Raw genomic sequence first — 17,427 nt, 5'->3', positions numbered from 1 at the left:
CACGCTATAATACATTTGCACCTTATTATGCTAAAAACGGAATGAATTAATGTCGTATGGCGAGGTAGCCTACCAATTAATACGGCAAAGGTTGACTGGGGGTCACTTTAGTCTATCTTCAGCTTTAACACAACTGTAGGCTTGTAGAATGCAGGGATTTCACTGTCCTTGTCTCACATAGTACCTACCTTTCTATCAGCAACTGTACATCTATATATCTAGTTCCACTGTTATTAAAAGGGTCAAGGCCAAGTTTGCTGTCAGCCTACTGATTACAGCACTAAAATTTAAAACCTTTGCTTAAATTGCCTTTATTTTCACTTATTTAAAGAATGCAATGCAGACAGAATTGTATGTTCCTTTCTCATGATGGTATGTGTGCGAATTCAATCATTTATTTTAGCATTATTTTGTCTGTATGTTCTTAGGCTATAGTATAGGAATCTTAGGTACATCTCTAGAAACACTATATACCACAGTAACATTGATATTGCATAACCACATCAAAGACAAATAAATGTATGTCATAATACTGAATTAGAAAAATGCGTCAAAAGCATGTCAACTAAATCATATCTGGTAAAAAATTTCAAAAGAGGGCTTTCAAAGTAATATCTTATGAGAAAAATGCATAATATGAAAATGCGTGCAAGATCTAGGTCAGTATAATATTATATGTATCTAGTTTGCTGTTGCCTAGCAAAGTAAGAGATCAATTAATGTGTAAAGTGCAACAATTGATATCTGTGATTAAATTCCTTTTCACCTGTGTGAGAACTTGCAAAAGCACATAATGCATAAGAATCAGATAGAGTCATACGATGAGCATGGGGCACATTATAAACTGACTAGAAATTATGGGAATCGTCCTCTCATATTTCCCCTGAGAGTGAGATCACAAATGAAAAGATGGCCTGTTTGTGGAAAGGGTAGGAAGCTGTCTAAATTAGTCATGGACAACCAGGTCATGCTATGTTCGGCTGGAGGCGGATGGCTTTCTCCGATATAATCATATTTGGTTAAATATATATTTGAAGTTGTGTTGGCAGCAAAGCTAGTGATTGTTGGAATGTCACAGTGCAGACTAGCGACAGCTGTATGCAAGTGCTTGAAATAGGTGAGCACGTGTTGTTAACAGATGAGGTTAGTAGTACACTCAGCACTCTATATCATCTTTGGCATCATCGACATTAACGATGCGATAAATGCAAGCTTCCTTTCCCTCACTCGCTGCCAGGTATTTTTCTCGCACGGAAATATCCCTCACCATTTCTCTATTCCAGCCCAGATCTATTCTCGAGAGGACTTCGCCATCAAAGGTCATTATGTCTGTAGAAAACCTCATCGCTGCGACTATAACAGAGTTTGTCGAGTCGACGGTCATGCTAACGTAGTTTTTGGCGTGCAGTTTCCAGCTAGTTCGAAGAGTTGTTCGTAGATTGTCATAACCTATCAGGTAGTTGGCGCCTCCATCGAACACAACAAGTTTACTTCTTTCTGCGTTCACTACAAACAGTTAATTTTTACATGGATAATCATGGCTGATTTTATCAAACTAATATTTTAGAGCCCTTTCAAATTGTAAAATGCTTCCTCATTTGACCGAAGCAAATTTTTGCTATCATTAAAGCTGTCAGAGACAACAGCAATGATTTTTCTAAGAGACAAACTTCTTTCTTCGAAAGCCTATTATCACAACTGTGCGTGTAGTTCACAGTCATTTTTCATAGTATACTTATAAATAAGTATATTTATTATCCAACAAAGCTAAAAAATATACTTCTGAGTGCACTGGGAAGCGGATGTCGTGTTTTAACTATTCATCATATAGGGAGTTGTTTTATAGTGAAATAATACATATTTTATATTATTTAATTTCATATCTATTTTATTTAATAAAATATATATGAAATAAGAATATATATGAAAATCTCTCAAGGAACCAATAGCGGCTAGTGATCTTTTGTGGCGATTACACATTTTTCATTTCTTAGTAAATCGCTATTTCGTCGTTCCATGTTATGGATCGTTCATAATATATTTTAAAATGAAAATATAACAATATAACTAGCTGTTGCCCTTTTTATGACTTTGTATAGCATAATTCGGGAAACATTTGTTTGAAATGTAATTATAGTCGTATTATTAAAGTAAATTAAAGTATTAGAAAACAACCGTAGATTATTTAATAATTTGATATGCTATTTTCAAATACACCCAATTACAAAAATCGTTAGCTTGATGTACAAGTAGGTGTGTCATGTGATATCTTTCATAGCGTATACTGAAGCTTTGACTGCAAAAATCAGCTTTGAAATCTTTTAACATAACTGAGCCTTTAGCTAAACAAGTGTGTGATAGCATAGATGAATTCTAGTGCTATGAGCTACTGGAGAAAATGACACCTAACTCAAGAGCAGGATTTTGTACATAAACTAACGCTAAATTCTGTTTAATATAGCCTCCACATTTTTTTAGACAACTTTAGTATTAGTTTTTATGGAATCTCATCCCCACACTTGATTGTCTCTTCAAGTAGACCTTCTCTACCCAAAATCTATTACTAGTCGCGCTTGTGGCTTGCCCCTTGATACGACCAGCCACTCGTTTAAGCGATCGTTATGTAATGTCAGCTGTACCGCAGTACCGCCATTCCTCTATTATAGACCTGTTCTATTTCTTTGCTCTTAAATTTCCAAAATTACGGTTGGTTTTTTTATTAGTGTAATAAAACTTTTAAAATGTTTTATTGTATTTTTGGTGGTTTTTCCAAGTTGAACCTGAAAACTTTGAGTAAGACAAGTGAGGCTGGGAGATTATTTACAGAGCTATTATTATCACCAGGAGAGTAGCAGTTAACACTTTGGACTGTCAAGCAGTCTTCAAGTCCTTTACAGCCCCTTGTTCAGTAAACAGTAGAGTCTCTCAGTACCCTCTAAAGAAAAACCATAAACTGTCTAATCTGAGTGGTAAGGAAGCTCATGACATGGTGGAGACAACTCTCCGTGTTTTTGGTATCCATCCTCAAATAAACTTCCTCTTACAGAGTTTTATTATTTGGTCCTGTTTCACCATTTTAACACCCTTTTGTCCCAATCATTTAGTAGTGTGTTCATTTATTTAAAGTTATTTAATATTTAATTTAAGTTTATTTAAAGCTCAAAGTATTTATAATTTCTTCTGAGTAACGACTATCTATGGCGGTACAGAACAACCATGCGACGACCTTTGCTCTTGCATTATCTAATGTATATAGCATTCGACAATCCCTGCAAACGTTTCTCAGCCATTTGCGAATGCCGTGGTCTTTCTTCTTTTGTTTATTAGGATTATCAGAATAAACACAGTTGTAGAACTCAGTATTTCGTAATTTTAGAAGTATATCTGTGTTGGGTTAATATTAATTTTTTTCTACACTGGATTTATCTTTTGTTCAAACAACATCTGTTTATTTCATGAATGACCCTTGAATTCTCATCAGTTGATCAAAATCTTTGCAATAGTGTTCATGTATGAACGTGTTCATTTTCATACATGAATTTAAAGTTAAATTCACAGTAAAATTCCATCTCAACTGGGCGAAGAATTTAATTTTTATTCTTTTTGCCCTTCACCGTGAAAGTTTTCGTTTGTGTGAACACATTACGAGAATGACTAGAATTGAACAATATCATTAAAATATTTCATTTTTTATTTTTTGTGAATAAATGTAAGAATTTTTACTGAAAAATCATATTCTATTGGAAGGAGAGAAGCACTACACATTCTAAGTTAGTATTTACTACTTTTGCAAAATCACCTTATTGAGAAACATTCTCTTTCTGATTGGCTACAACTTTTTTAAATCTGTTGCAGAGGTAGTTTGAAAATTTCACTGTTGATAACTTGCAACATATCCAACAACTTTCAACTTTGGTAGTAGCCATATTTCTATTCAGCTAAGGTATATCGAAAGGTAACTAACGATCAGTAGTCTAGCGTCTTGACTGCCTAGGACACATAGCGTGGTGGCGAACACTGATATTACAGACCAGTATTGTTAATATTTTTCATACAGTATAAATTTGTGCATCTAGTATTGTTAAGAGTATGTCAAACAGCGAGGGAGACGAGATTACTTTCTCATATTCTCATATTCCATGATAAATTATGAAGTTTTTAACACGGTTTTTCGACAAATCTTAGTTCGATTGTCTAATGTGTTCTGATGGACATTTCTTCAATGTGTTGCATCGTTTCCATGTGTCAGCGAACCGAGTCTCCAGTTGAGTAACATCTAATGGAGACACACTTGTCTAATGGAGACACAGTTGTCGGAGGCAGAAGGTGACAACTACCATCATGTTTACATGACATAGTTAATCATTAAGTTTACGTCATCCGCGAGATGAAATCGACAAAATCCCGCAAGTCAAGAAAGTTTGGTTGCTTGCAAATTTTCACGAAAAGTTTCATGTTTGCAAAAGATGGAAACGACGTAGCGATTGATACACACAAAATGCCTCATAAGCTATTCCATTTTAAACATTTTCCTCACTTCAGTCGATCCCATCCTGAAAGCTTTGAGACAGAAGTGTGATGCCATGACCTCTAGAGTAAAATTCCTCATCTTTTTTACTAAAAGGTTTTCGTTAATCCACAACACGTGAATGTACAGTGAAACACTTATCGCAAAGTAACTCAACGTGTGTGTTAATCCACAACACGTGAATGTACAGTGAAACACTTATCGCAAAGTAACTCAACGTGTGTGTTAATCCACAACACGTGAATGTACAGTGAAACACTTATCACAAAGTAACTCAACGTGTGTGTTAATCCACAACACGTGAATGTACAGTGAAACACTTATCGCAAAGTAACTCAACGTGTGTGTTAATCCACAACACGTGAATGTACAGTGAAACACTTATCGCAAAGTAACTCAACGTGTGTGTTAATCCACAACACGTGAATGTACAGTGAAACACTTATCGCAAAGTAACTCAACGTGTGTGTTAATCCACAACACGTGAATGTACAGTGAAACACTTATCGCAAAGTAACTCAACGTGTGTGTTAATCCACAACACGTGAATGTACAGTGAAACACTTATCGCAAAGTAACTCAATGTGTGTGTTAATCCACAACACGTGAATGTACAGTGAAACACTTATCGCAAAGTAACTCAACGTGTGTGTTAATCCACAACACGTGAATGTACAGTGAAACACTTATCGCAAAGTAACTCAACGTGTGTGTTAATCCACAACACGTGAATGTACAGTGAAACACTTATCACAAAGTAACTCAACGTGTGTGTTAATCCACAACACGTGAATGTACAGTGAAACACTTATCGCAAAGTAACTCAATGTGTGTGTTAATCCACAACACGTGAATGTACAGTGAAACACTTATCGCAAAGTAACTCAACGTGTGTGTTAATCCACAACACGTGAATGTACAGTGAAACACTTATCGCAAAGTAACTCAATGTGTGTGTTAATCCACAACACGTGAATGTACAGTGAAACACTTATCGCAAAGTAACTCAACGTGTGTGTTAATCCACAACACGTGAATGTACAGTGAAACACTTATCACAAAGTAACTCAACGTGTGTGTTAATCCACAACACGTGAATGTACAGTGAAACACTTATCACAAAGTAACTCAACGTGTGTGTTAATCCACATCACCTGCACAATGGAAACAGTTTTTGCTGGACTATTTCTATATTGATTACATACATGTAAGATGCCTATAAAAAGCTTTGTCCTTTCCTATTGTAGCTATATGTGGTTAGAAGGTCACTGTTTGTACTATGGTTTTGTTTGTTAAAGACCATACTTTGGGGCCTAGGGCTAAAGATTCTAAATCACTTACCTACGACTTTAGTAGGCTTGACCAAGCTTGTTTCATGGGCCATCGGGGTGAGAACCTGTCTTTCCTTGCCATATTCCGTCATGAGGATAATGCATGGTTGTGCATGGAAGCCATAATTTCCAGTATCAGCGAGGGCCAGCCATCCACAGGGTAGTGCTGTAATACTGCATTCTTGTCCCAGCCCTATGGCAAACATTTAAGTGTATTTCATTTAATTAATGTCTGAGCTGGTTTCGTCTAGTTGAAAGTTTCGTGGAAAATTTAACAACTTCCCCAGGGAGTGTTTCAGGAAGTGTTCTGTTTGACCATTGTATATCTCCAAGAAATTATACTGTATTTTATATTGTTTTCTTGCAATAAATTCTAGCGTTAAGCAGTGCTGAAATTTAGCCACTATTGCTTCTAAGGTCCATTACACTGTGCTCTCAGATGATAATGTATGGTTGATACTTTGTACATTCAGATGATTGAGATAATTGTACATTCAGATGATACTTTCCATGCATGGAAAGTATCTGAATGTACAATTATCCAAATGTACAATTATACAAATGTACAATTATACAAATGTACAATTATCCTAACAGCTTGCTTGATCTGTGGTTGAAGTGGACACCCATTATTTAGTACTCCCCTGCACCTACCCTTCTCCAACCTTTTCTAACACTCTCTCTCCTCCCCTTTTCCCCCTCCTTACCCCTTCTCCCCTTTCTCCTCTCCGCCCCCTTTCTCTTCCCCACCCCCTTTTTCCTCTCCCTTCTCCTATCTGCTTTTCCCAATCTGCTCCCCCAGTTCTGCTCCTTTTTCCATATCTTCTCTTGACCCCTCTTTTCTCACCCCTTCTCCTTTTTTCTCTCCCCCCCCCCTTCTTTTCTCTCCCCCCCTCTTTTCTCTCCCCCTCTTTTCTCCCTTTCTCCTCTCGTTCTTTGTGACAATGAGAATATCGAAGGAATGAATTGGCTGGTCTTTAGGAGATTACAACTGTAATAAGTGACTATCCTTGTCCTCATATTACGTTACTTATCAGCTCATATAAAGACCCTGGCCTGAGTTAGATATTAATTTCTAATGCCACATCAAGCCTTATCTAAGGAGCAGCTTATGTTTCCTGATAAACGTACCATCGTGGTTTCTGTTTGATGAACACATCAGAAGTCACGTGCTAGTCATGCAAGTTATCAGTAGGTCCTTCTTTTCAAGCCTTATTTATTCATTTGTTCAGCCCTAACAAAGACCCGTTTATAAATGAAATCTGAAAATCTTTTCTAAAGTGATATTGGAGTTGTCTTATTAACCCTAACCTTGACAGACGAATGTCTTGATTAGTTGCCTGTGGCTGAGAGTTTAATTAATTGCTGTTATCTTTGGTGTAAATAAATACTATTCATTTAATTAGCTCGCTCTATGCAGTTTTTAGGATCTCTACTATAATGGCAACAAGCTTGAGTAAAGATTTCTAAATCGTATCAATTTTAGTTGGGTTAAAAAGAAATAGACCATCTGAAAGCCTAGAAATGATAAAATGCCTCCTCAAGACATTACTTAAGACAATGCGGAAGAGTCAAAGCAAGGTCAAAGTGTCACAGCTTGCATTTTTGCTAGATGACTAAGAATGGGCGAGAGGGCAGACAAGTTGGGACCAAAGTAGTCTCCATTACCCAATATGGTTGCAGCATAAGTTGAAGCATGCTCACTGTAATTCATTACAAATGATCGGAGATTCACAATATAAGGATGAGCTTTTAAGAAGAATTTCAAATTTCACCGGAAAGTATCGGTATTTTTCTAACATTTGCGATTGTTTTTTATGTTTGAGGTGATCTGACTGCCAGAATGTTTCAAGATTAACATTGACGAAAGTTGATCACAGTTAAACCTCTCAGGAGAAAGATATGTGCGAAATGACATCACTAGTTGTTATGGTTGCGATAGTTGATATCATTGACTACTGCGTCCAAGTTGCAGCGTTACGCGCCTCTATCCTTTTGGTCTCTTTACAACTATAAACGTCGTAATCACACATTTGCTTGATCTCAGCGTTTTAACCACGATCAAGTTTGGTTGATTTTAATCTCAAAACATCCTGGTAGTCAGATCACCCCAAACATCAAAAACAATTACAAATGATGGAAAAATACCAATACTTTCCGGTGAAATCTCATAAAAATTTTGTGTAGGTTCACTTTTAAGCAAGGTGCCTACGCATAGCCGTGTGTGACAACATTCGATGTGTTGATAGGAGATATGAACAAGCTAGTTGGTAGCGTACAAGTAGTCTGTCCTATACCACCTTTACTTGCCGAAACTTTAGCACATCCATTTGAATGCACAAATCGTTCTCAGACAGGTGGACAGCTGATCCAAAGTAGCAAACAGATAAATGCCCTACTAGCGATGACCTACCACCAAATATTTGTCGCAGTTCACTTCCTGTTCGGTCATCGAGAATGTGAATGTTCCAGCAAGTGTATGTTCCATCAACCATCATTAGTTTGTCTGTTCTTGTGGCAGCAAATATCTGATATTCATTGGAAGCTATTGAAGTCACTCCCAGCAAGTCTGCAGAATAAAGTATCTGTAGACTTAATACCAGGCCTTCATAGTCAGCTAAGAACTAGGCCTATGTGTAGATGCTTTGTTTTACCAAGACCCCTATAGGATAAGCGCTATCACTGAGTTAGATATTCACTCTTTCCGTGGTACGGTTATTCCACAAGTTTTCAAGTTTCCATCATCCTCAAGATGATGGAATTCTTGACACGGTTAATTCGCAAGTTTCCAACATCCTCAAGATATAAATGGCAACAATCCGCAATTCAAGCAAACTTCGTTACTTGCAAATTTTTACCAAATATTTCATGCATGCAAAAGGCGGATAACGGCTCCTCCGAGTCATGTGTAAGAAATTGCCACTCAAACTATTCCGTTTTAAAATGTTTTCTAGAATTCAGTCATTCTTCTTTCGATTTGAGCAGTTCCGAATGCGCCACTAGGACTTCAGGTGTAGATGTCCTTGTCATTTTTATCAAAGTGCTCGCCTTAACCTGCAACTTGTGAACGGTAATTGAAACACTTCTCGCCTGGTAACTCAACGTGTGCACAACTCCGAATTCGCATCGTGGAAACATCGTGATCGGCTTTTATGTAGCGAAGCCTAATCAAACTTATACTGAGTTTCTGAGTAATACTTTCAATTCCAAGGTTTTTACATCCCAAAAGGCATTGGTTTAGGTACATTAATCTATTTTGGTCTCACTATACTATAGCCACGAGCACTGGGACCCTTTGATTTGCCAGTTATTGTGCAATCGACTGTAATTGTTTTATTTTTATTTACAATAGTTTTAAATACCTGGAAGTCAAGGCTGGCTATAAACAATGCGGGAATTACAACTCTCGTCCCGCACGCTTCAGGTGTAGTAAAATTACCCGTGGGATTAGGGCTATTCATTGCTAATTCATATAATGAGTATTTTTATTACATTTCAGAATTCCTGATGCATGCGCTAGATTCTCGAAACACGTGGTAGGATACTAGCCATTGGTAGAAAACTTGAGTATAAAGTAATTGGGACGGCAGACTGTGGTCTTTTGGTATTTAGAATCGTCGAGGGATGGAATAGAAATGAGTTGTTAAACAATCAACACTTTCTGTTCCGTAATCTGCATGTAAAATGGTTTTAAGCTCTTTTCGTTATGTCTTTGTAAATAAGAAAAAAATTTCATTTACAAAAAGCCTGAAAACAAAACTACAGTCAAATCTCAATATGCAAAGTACATTTGTTCTAATATCTGCTTTTTTCTCTTATAAAAATATATTATAAATTGTTTAATTTGTTCAAGAGCCCAAAACAATGAGGAATGATTCAACAAAAGTTACATGTAACAGTGAAAGTAAATTATATAAAACAATGCAACAAAACTAAATACAAAGACCTGAATTAAATGTAACAACAAAAAATAAAGTAATAACTTGCTCTACACCAGATATAGTGTTTATTAACTTAATTTATATTTTGTCTTCTATTTTTACATTTTAATCTTTTTCTGTCTGCGCTTTTCACTTTTACTTAAAGAACTATCGTGTTTGAATAAACTTTGGACGTCGCAGGTTAGAAATTCCATTACATGTCGAAACATTCGTATATCTCGATTTATGTTTGACTGTATTTTCTTTACCCAAGGATTGTCCCTTAACAGAAATCCTATGACCAAGGACTGTCGCATAGCAAACCCCAACTAATCCTATCTTTTGTCAAATAAAAATCTCTGGCAGCATTTCTATTTCATTAGTCATTGTTGTCTCTTGAAAAGTGTCTAGAAGGAAAATTTATTGCCAAATAGTACCGGTATTCATCAAACGGAAGTGCAGTCGGTCTGAACGTTAGCCAACACTAATTTATATATATATAAATCTCATTGTCTGTCTGGTTATGGCGACAAAGATTTAGAAATGGAAAATCCGCTTTGAAGATAATAAAAAATTTGTTCTGCAGAGGATTTGATCTCACGCCCTCTAGTTCTGGAGATGTCGAGCTTATTTATCAGACTACGCGTTCAACTGAGCATAGTGACTAAATAATAGTGAAAATATTTATTACATTGCGCGAAATTCACATAATTATGTTGCTTTACATGTAATGATTACCAGCTGCCCTCCGTAGGTGAACCTCCGGCATCGTACGAGTAATAAAGACAGCTTACAAACAGTTGAAGGTATTGTAGTGTAAAGGTAATGTAGCAGGTTAGGTAATGTTATGTTTATAAGCTGTTTTTCATTACCCGTGCAACACATGGCATTCAGTTAGTATTTCATATACTAACTGTGAGCAATGTGAGCTATATTATATAAAAACATTGATAGTACATAACAAGCACTGTATGAGATGTTTAGCTTTAAAAATAAGTGAACAAAGGCCTTTGATTTAAAACTTAACAGCATGAATTGGTGGATGTTTATAGGGTACGCTATTAAACTATGGCAAGTCCTTTGATAGCAACAGCTGCTGTGCCTTTGTTCCAATCTAGTTTATTCAAAGCTAGTACAGGTTAGAGCGTTCAGCATTGATTTTTGCCGCAGTAATTAATGTATGGTTCACTCCAATTCAAACATGAGAGAGTGTAAATGAGGTGCCACTGCTTCACTGGAAGGTATAAATTACTCTCCATTCCCAGTTACCAGATATGTTGTCTCCATTCATGATAACTCTATGAAAATATATCCACTATTTTACTTCTCAAAAAACTTTTCACTGTAGTCAGATGTATATTTCGAAGTCTGTTGAAGAAAAAGTTACAATTCTGCTATGTGAAGTTGCGGTTTACATCACATTTGTTTCCTTGTAAGAAATCATTTCATCATATGATCCCTACACTTGAGTATGAACCCTTGACCCAAAGGCAAATGCCAAATATGGGCAGGAATATTTAAATTGGAATATCCTTCACCTTCTTCCCCCTTTCACATTCCAAAAGCTGTTACTCAGACTGAGTTTCCATGATGTGGATTATGTATATTTAGGGCTGTGTGCACATTGAGTTACCGTGTGGTGTCTCAACGGACATTTGCATGTTGCGGATTATTGCGGGTGCTTTATTAAAAAAGACAAGAATTTCTATGGCTGAGATCATAGCAACGCAATCGGAACTGCTCATATCGTAATAAAAACAAATGAAGTGTCGTGAATGGTTAAAATGAAAAAAAATTGAACAATGAAAATGGAAGTTCTGTTTCCATTTTTAACAAGCATGAAACATTCGGTAAGCATTTGGTAGTAACGAACCTCGCTTGATTTGCAGATTTTTACTGTTTGCATCTTGCGGATGTTGCAAGCTTGCGGCTTAACCGCTACATGGAACCAGTGAACATCATGCACTTTGAGCCAAACCTACTCTAAATCTTACATACCTTTTTTCCATTTAAGAGTTGATTTTCTTCCAAACTCTCTTTGGTGGCAATACAAACCACTAGTAGTTGTGAAGCAAACGCTTTCATTGGCTAATAGGCTAATGGCCATGACCTGCTCCTTAAAGAATATCCCATTGGATTGGATACGGTGCGTTTCCACCAGCTCTGTAGGCAAGAGCTTTGTTATTTGATGATTCTGTAGCCTTAGTACTGACACCTGTAGCTTGAGGTTGAGCAGTAACTTATTGCGTAAGGTATTCCTCGAGTGTCCCGCGTTACATTTTGGGCACCGCACCATTTGACAAACGTTGTTCTACAATAGTTTTCAAAGTAGCTGTCTGATATATACAGTCTTAGCATAGTGTTCATTAGGAGATTGACTCACCATATGAACTAGCATTATATGTTAATAATTCCAGTTAACAAAAATACCAAAGTAAGAGAATAACAAAAACACAAATCATGCCCATAAGGAATGAGGTCGATCGTGTATTTTCGGATTCCCTGCAAACAGGAAGCAGCATAAACATTGGCTACTCATGGCTGTTCAAATTCCAACTGTATGCACTGACAATTGGAAAAGAATTTGTTATGCTTAATCTGTTATCTGTTGAATTTGTTATCTCTAATAGTAGGTTCTGATATGTCTTTATGACTCATTAATTAGCTTGAGATCTTTATTGATCTTTAATGTTGTTGGTAGATGATAATTGACCTCCTCCTGTATAACCACCATGTTTAAGGCTGGTTCACACTATATCGTATCTGTGTTGATGCCACAATGCTGGGGGTCCTCCCATGTTTTGTGACGATTCTGATGACCCGACGACAGGGATATTTAAAAAGTGACAGACGAGACGACCATTTATCAATGTAGGTGGCGATGATTGTGTAAGTAGGATTACTAAAGGTACGGCTACACGTAACAAATTTTTCGTTGGTTCTGAGTTCTGGCCGAAATCACGAAAAACGCAGGTTTAATTGGTCGAAATTCACAGAATTATTTGAGCTGTGCATGCCCACCGAGTTCATCGGCGAAACGCTTTTACAGATTAAACAAATTATTAGCGAGCACGATTCTAGCAGCTTTAGCAATTAGTATAGTCCAAGATATGTATCGCGACACACAATAAAAGTACGAAAGCAATTCAACATAGAACACACGATGTAACTGTTTAAATTGCGCTATTGTTGGTTAGCGAGCATGACTATAGCAAATTTTAAGATATATGTAGTCCGAGAACATAATGCCACACGCAAGAAAAATATTACGGAAATTCACCATAGTAAATACGATGCACATGACTTGATTGCGCTAAAGATGGCAACATTTTCTACCACAAAACTTTTGCTGCTAAAAAGGAAATATAATTAAAAAATAAACAATTTGTAGCTAAGCGTCCAAACAATAAATACATACAATAACGCAATCTAAGCAGTTGCATCGTGTGTACATACTAGGCCTATGTTGAATTGCACTTATACTTTTATTGTGTGTCATTATACGTCTCTTGGACTATACTAATTGCAAAAGCTGCTGGAATCGTGCTCGCTAGCACGATTCTAGCAGCGCAGAATAATTCTGTGTGTTTCAATCATTTCGGGATTTTTGTTAGAACCGACGAAAAATTTGTTACGTGTAGCCGTACCTTTACTAACTTATTATTTGTCCATAAATCAACACGTTCAACCGAAACTTTACTAGTTTGTGTTTGAAGCATCTGGCAGAGCATTTATAGACTGCCATATAATTAAAGTAAACAGCAATGAAATGCCACGACATTGACAGCAAATCCGTTTCCAAGTCTGTGACTGACAATGATTATGAAAGACAATCTCGGTCTATTTTCGGTACAAGAAATGTAGCCCTAAAAACCCAAGACGGCTGTCACTCTTCGCGGAGTAATCAGCAACACTCCCAAACATCACTAATAAGTTTGTGAAGATCGCTGGTTGAGCCATGCTTTTGGTTAGCAGAAGTTCAAACTGAGCAAGTTTCAGGTTTTTAACGCAACCCAGTGCCACCAGAATGGATATTTGTATTAAAATAACGAATGTGAAGAAAGAGGTTGTTTTGGTTACCAACTTAAAAAGGTGACAGTGATTTTAAAAGTGACGACAGTGATTTTAAAAGTGACGACAGTGATTTTAAAAGTGACTATTCTGACAACAACTTTGTGTGGTAGGACCCCCCAATGCTTCGGTGATTGTCGATGATAACGATGTTCACACTATCACAAACCCATCAGCGTTTGCATCAGTATGTAGTGTTCTCTTCTCTTTTAAATTTTTGTGACGAAATCTCTTCGTTTTCGCATGACTTAAATCAAAAGCTAGTCCCGCAGCAACAGTCATAAACGGAAATAAATAAATCACGCTATCGGTAACCGCAAAATACCATCGCCGAAATTGTTCACATTTGAAAGGCGGTCGTCGATACTCGGCGAAATATCGGGAAAGTTTGACGGCTGCAAACTTTTCCAACGTATCCGCGTTGCTTTGTCGATGTCATCAGTTTACGGTTCACGTAATCGACGATGAACGCCGAAAGGAAAACGCGGACCTACAGCGATATAGTGTAAACCAGGATTTAGTGATCAGTGAAAATGTTATTAATGGACTTGTTAACTGGCACTCATCTAATTAACCAGTAATTCGCATGTTGATCATTTATTGTTAAAGGATATCGTATAGGATGACTCAAATCGCTGAGTACACGTGTAGGCTTGAATGATTGCTCATGATATTACTTTTAGTAGCTTACCAATATTTTTAGGTTTACTATCACAAAGAGATGCTTCATGAATCTAAAATTGCTGCAGTATTTTTACTCATATTCCATAATTTGATTGGCCCTTAAGACAGCATTTTTATTGGAAAAATCGGGTTTAGCGACTTTGTAGCATGAAGAACAGTTACGATTCGTGAATAAAAATATTTACTCGTACTCATATTTCATCTGGTAATCGTTATCCAAGGAAATGATCCTGTATATCGTTTCAGGCAGAATAAACATCCACAAAACACTTCAAAAAACAGTCTTTTAATTGTTCTTATGATTTTTGCAGTCATCCTAGAACAACGTCCAACAATACTATCAATGAGTTAATCATCCCAGTTGGAAGTTTAGATGAAATTAGTGTAACTTGAACATTGCTGCCGCGGCTGGATATTATATTCTTTCTTGGTTCAATCATTCGAACTTACAAAAAGTTCATTTGCATAGAACATACAGAAAAGCATTTTTAAATTTGAAAGTATGCGTTGGTTTTTCAAATTTTGAAAAATTTCATTACAAGTTGTATTTGTTATCAACCTTTCTCCTTCTAATCACGATGATAGTATCCTAATCCTAACAGAAAAAGTTGAGTTTTCTCATCTTTTTCTCCTCTTGGTCTAACCTCTGGCAGGTCAACAAGAGTTGAAAAAATTTTTTGCGCAATCCAACCTTTTTGTCTCATTGTTTTAACTCTTTTCACGTGCTATCAATTTCAACATATGATGGCATTATCATAAATGTTTGCAGAAAGCATCAACTACATTATTTTGTGTTTTATTTCTTGGAATTTAGAATGACTAAGTAATATTTCGTTTGTAATTTAATTCATTATCAGCTATTGGCTAGTCTTACTTCAATAACTGTTTGTATGCACAAACTGCAGAAGGAGTGTCCGCAGGGTAAGGTCTTGGGTTCAGTGAACAGGCCTAGGCAGATGGCGCACGTTAGATCCTCTTCTGTTCGGTCTCCTCGAAGTTCAAAGCACTGGTTTGCCACACAGGTTGACATTTTTCGTCTGAAATAGACGGATTACATGTTTGACAATTCAGGCACTAACCTTAATATATCTTTGAATTCTTTTCTCAATGACTAAGACAAACATCTTATTTTAGTGTATCAGAATTTAGGGTGTTCTTTGAATCTTTGAACACTTTAGTCAGTTTGTTTGTTGTTTGTTGTTCAGTTAAAGGAAATGTCTAGTGCTACGGAGTCAGATGCCACGGTCCAGCAGGGTTAAGATTCTATAGCATTCTGAAATCAGCTGATTGAATCGATTAGTTTGTTAGTCTTTGTACTTCTCACCCTTGAACTCACACTGTCTATTACGGCTAGTCATAGTTCACTAGTGGTAAATGACACTCAATAATAGACGAAGAAAGCATAGAGAGCTTCATATATCTCGCTCAAGTATTCATGTATTTCACTTTTACTAAATGGTTATGTGGTTAGCAGATGCTGTGCATTACATGTCAGCATGAGATGTCAGCATTAGATGTCAGCATTAGATGTCAGCGTTAGATGTCAGCGTTAAATGTCAGCGTTAGATATCATTATCAGATGTTGTCAGCATATCGCGTTTTAACTGCGATCAAGTTTTATCGATTTTAATCTTGAAACATCCTGGCAGTCAGATCACCTCAAACATCAAAAACAGTCGCAAATTATAAAAAATACTGATACTTTCTGATAAAATCTACTAAAATTTTGCGCAAATTTGTCTTTAATAGCAGCCTTCCTTCCCTTGGTCCTTTCTCAGGCTTATTTGTTATTTCATTTCAAATACAGGCTTTAGTTAGCCAACTACTTGTAGAAGCGAACAACAGCTTCTATTCTATGTACAGTAGACCCTCTGAAATACAGTGGACCCTCGTCATATAGTTTTAATTCATTCCGGTGCTGCGTTGTAAGCCGAAAATGTTGTATTGAGTTGTATAGAAACTCATAGTAAATATTTAATGCAAACACCCACTAGTAAAAATCATCAAAATTTTATATACGTACTGTACATATTAAAAATGAGTAACATTAAAAATAATATATTAACCTTAGTAACTATAATTAAGTACAGTAACTTTAGTGTATTTAGTGGTTATGATCTGCAATAAAATGTAACGGTACAATGTGATATGTGCAGTACATACTGTAGGGAGTTCTTACTTTCTATGCAGATGTATAAAATAAACGTTGAATTTAACGTGATGAATTTAGCTTACTAAACACATACTCGAAGCCAAGTTTTAATATATATCTTTAATTATTTACTGAACTTCATTTTTTATCGCTAAAGTTTTACCACCTATCTGTTTCCAGTTTCGTTTTCACAACAACGAATAACGCCGAACTGAGCTAGATCAAGCATTGTATCTTTTCCATTCGTTGTTAGTGAGATTTCGGCGAATAGCATATCGACATATTTGTTATTCCGACATGATCAGCACATCGAATGCCACTTTTGAATTTCAATATCGAGAAAATTTTTTGTTGATTTCACATGGTGAAAAATATTGCATATGGAGAAGGCGAAAAATCATCGTGTATGTATAAACATTGTATAATAAATCGTATAACGGTCATCGTAACCTGAAGGCGCGTAGTACTTTATCATCACTACTACTGCATCCATTGTTATTGGAAGCAGCTTGTGAATATAGCAAACAAGTGGATACGGTAAACCATTCCTAGCCTAAGAATAAGGAAAGCCGAACAGGTTTCAAAGGCATAATATAATAGACTTAGTCCCAGGCAACAACATAAGTACTTTTTGGTTTAACTCATCCTTAGGCGATGATCAAAATAACCGATGTCAACAAAGGCATGACCTCGTATGTCACCTGATAATCATATGCATGTCAAGATCAACTGCAGACACTC

At 36.5% G+C, this 17,427-nt stretch overlaps 2 protein-coding genes across 2 annotated transcripts in view; one reads left to right on the top strand and one right to left on the bottom strand.

Moving 5' to 3' along the window:
- The window catches only part of LOC137402224 (conserved oligomeric Golgi complex subunit 6-like), a 52,131-nt gene that overhangs the window by 4,455 nt on the left and 30,249 nt on the right, over nt 1-17,427 (top strand). The window lies entirely within an intron of this gene.
- Nucleotides 420-11,925, bottom strand: LOC137401929 (uncharacterized). Its single transcript, XM_068088401.1, has 4 exons — nt 11,778-11,925; nt 8,273-8,428; nt 5,870-6,052; nt 420-1,506 (listed from the first exon to the last, which is right to left on the bottom strand). Exons 1-4 carry the CDS (start codon nt 11,884-11,886, stop codon nt 1,157-1,159), a joined length of 798 nt encoding a protein of 265 aa, XP_067944502.1. The 5' UTR covers nt 11,887-11,925; the 3' UTR covers nt 420-1,156.

The sequence above is a fragment of the Watersipora subatra genome, chromosome 8 (assembly GCF_963576615.1).
Source record: "Watersipora subatra chromosome 8, tzWatSuba1.1, whole genome shotgun sequence".
In the NCBI taxonomy this organism is placed as follows: domain Eukaryota; kingdom Metazoa; phylum Bryozoa; class Gymnolaemata; order Cheilostomatida; family Watersiporidae; genus Watersipora; species Watersipora subatra.
Note: the sequence above shows the minus strand (reverse complement) of the source record. Positions and strands in the feature narration are given on the sequence as shown.